Source organism: Aplysia californica, unplaced genomic scaffold (assembly GCF_000002075.1).
Source record: "Aplysia californica isolate F4 #8 unplaced genomic scaffold, AplCal3.0 scaffold00468, whole genome shotgun sequence".
Lineage (NCBI taxonomy): Eukaryota > Metazoa > Mollusca > Gastropoda > Aplysiida > Aplysiidae > Aplysia > Aplysia californica.
The window spans coordinates 111,167-112,422 of NW_004797738.1; the positions used below are offsets into that span (position 1 = coordinate 111,167).

Sequence of the window (1,256 nt, forward strand, 5' to 3'; positions counted from 1 at the left end):
TCTATCTATCTATCTATCTATCTATCTATCTATCTATCTATCTATCTATCTATCTGTCTGTCTGTCTATCTGTCTATTACTTCTATGCATGCTGTAGCACTCCATCGGCCCAATTTAGATCACCAGGAAGTGGGCTTCGACTCTGCTTATCAGGGCCAGCCAGGGATGAGAGGCGAGAGGGATACAACATCTCAGTAGAAAGACCGAGATACCCGACAAAAATTCTCCCCACTCGGGAATCAAACTCGGGTCTGTGGGCGGTTGGCGGGTGCTCTGGTGTGGTCTGCTCCTTCTTTCCTATCAAACATCTGTCGTCCTTATCTCACCTCCTTCTTTTTTGTGTTTGTTACTCTCTTGTAACGCATAATCTATTCTTCGGCACTTATATGACCTTATTGTGTTGCAAGTGCCGTAAAACTCTTACTAAAACTAAACTAAACTCGGGTCTCCAGCATGTGACAGCGATAAAGCTCTTTGCTGTTGCATGCAGGAGACGTAAGTTAGATTCCCGTGCGGGACATTTATTTAAACAAGTATCTCCAATCTGTCAATGTAATATTGTAAACCCTCTCAGTCCAGATTGCCCTTAACAGAAACGTGTACGATTAAGTTAACGAAAGATAACAAAACTAAAAATACGAATTTAAAAGAAAACGAAAGGGTCAAGTGAAAAAAAAAAGCCGAAGTCGCATAAATCACACCTCGACAAAGCATACTTTTAACCTGTTAATAATGGAATTGGCGTTTTCTGGACTTTATTAGCTGTTATGAAAATACAGTTTGTGAATGAATTATCGTAGTTGGGTTTTTCACTTGATTGATTTCATAGGGATATTCTAAAGAAACGAGTTGTGAATTAAATTAAAGGCCAGTGCCCTGAATTTTTCTCAGAATGTGTTGAACGTGTTCTTCATTAAAATGTGACCATTTAAATTCTCTTTTCACAGCGACGTCGGCGGTTCTCTTCGGCGAAAGAATGGGCTGCTTCATGGAACCGCCTCCTAAAATGACGTCCGAGTTCATCGATTCGGTTCTGAAGAATGGGTATCTTACCGTTAAGCTATTAATGTTTCCTCCAGCAGTTCTGAAATCCCTCAAAATCAAATCGCATCAAGAGTATGAGCAAATCTGGGACAAGCTTTTTCAAATCAGTGAGTGGGTAGAATATGCTTATCTACATCCCTTTCATATAAACGATCTAGTTAACTTTACAGTCTCTCTCTCTCTCTCTCTCTCTCTCTCTCTCTCTCTCTCTT

At 40.3% G+C, this 1,256-nt stretch overlaps 1 protein-coding gene across 1 annotated transcript in view; it reads left to right on the forward strand.

Moving 5' to 3' along the window:
- LOC101863690 (cytochrome P450 10) overlaps window positions 1-1,256 on the forward strand; it is an 8,038-nt gene that overhangs the window by 3,496 nt on the left and 3,286 nt on the right. The window contains exon 4 of the mRNA XM_035971593.1: window positions 948-1,044. Coding sequence (XP_035827486.1) covers window positions 948-1,044 — 97 coding nt within the window. The remainder of the gene's footprint in view (window positions 1-947; window positions 1,045-1,256) is intronic.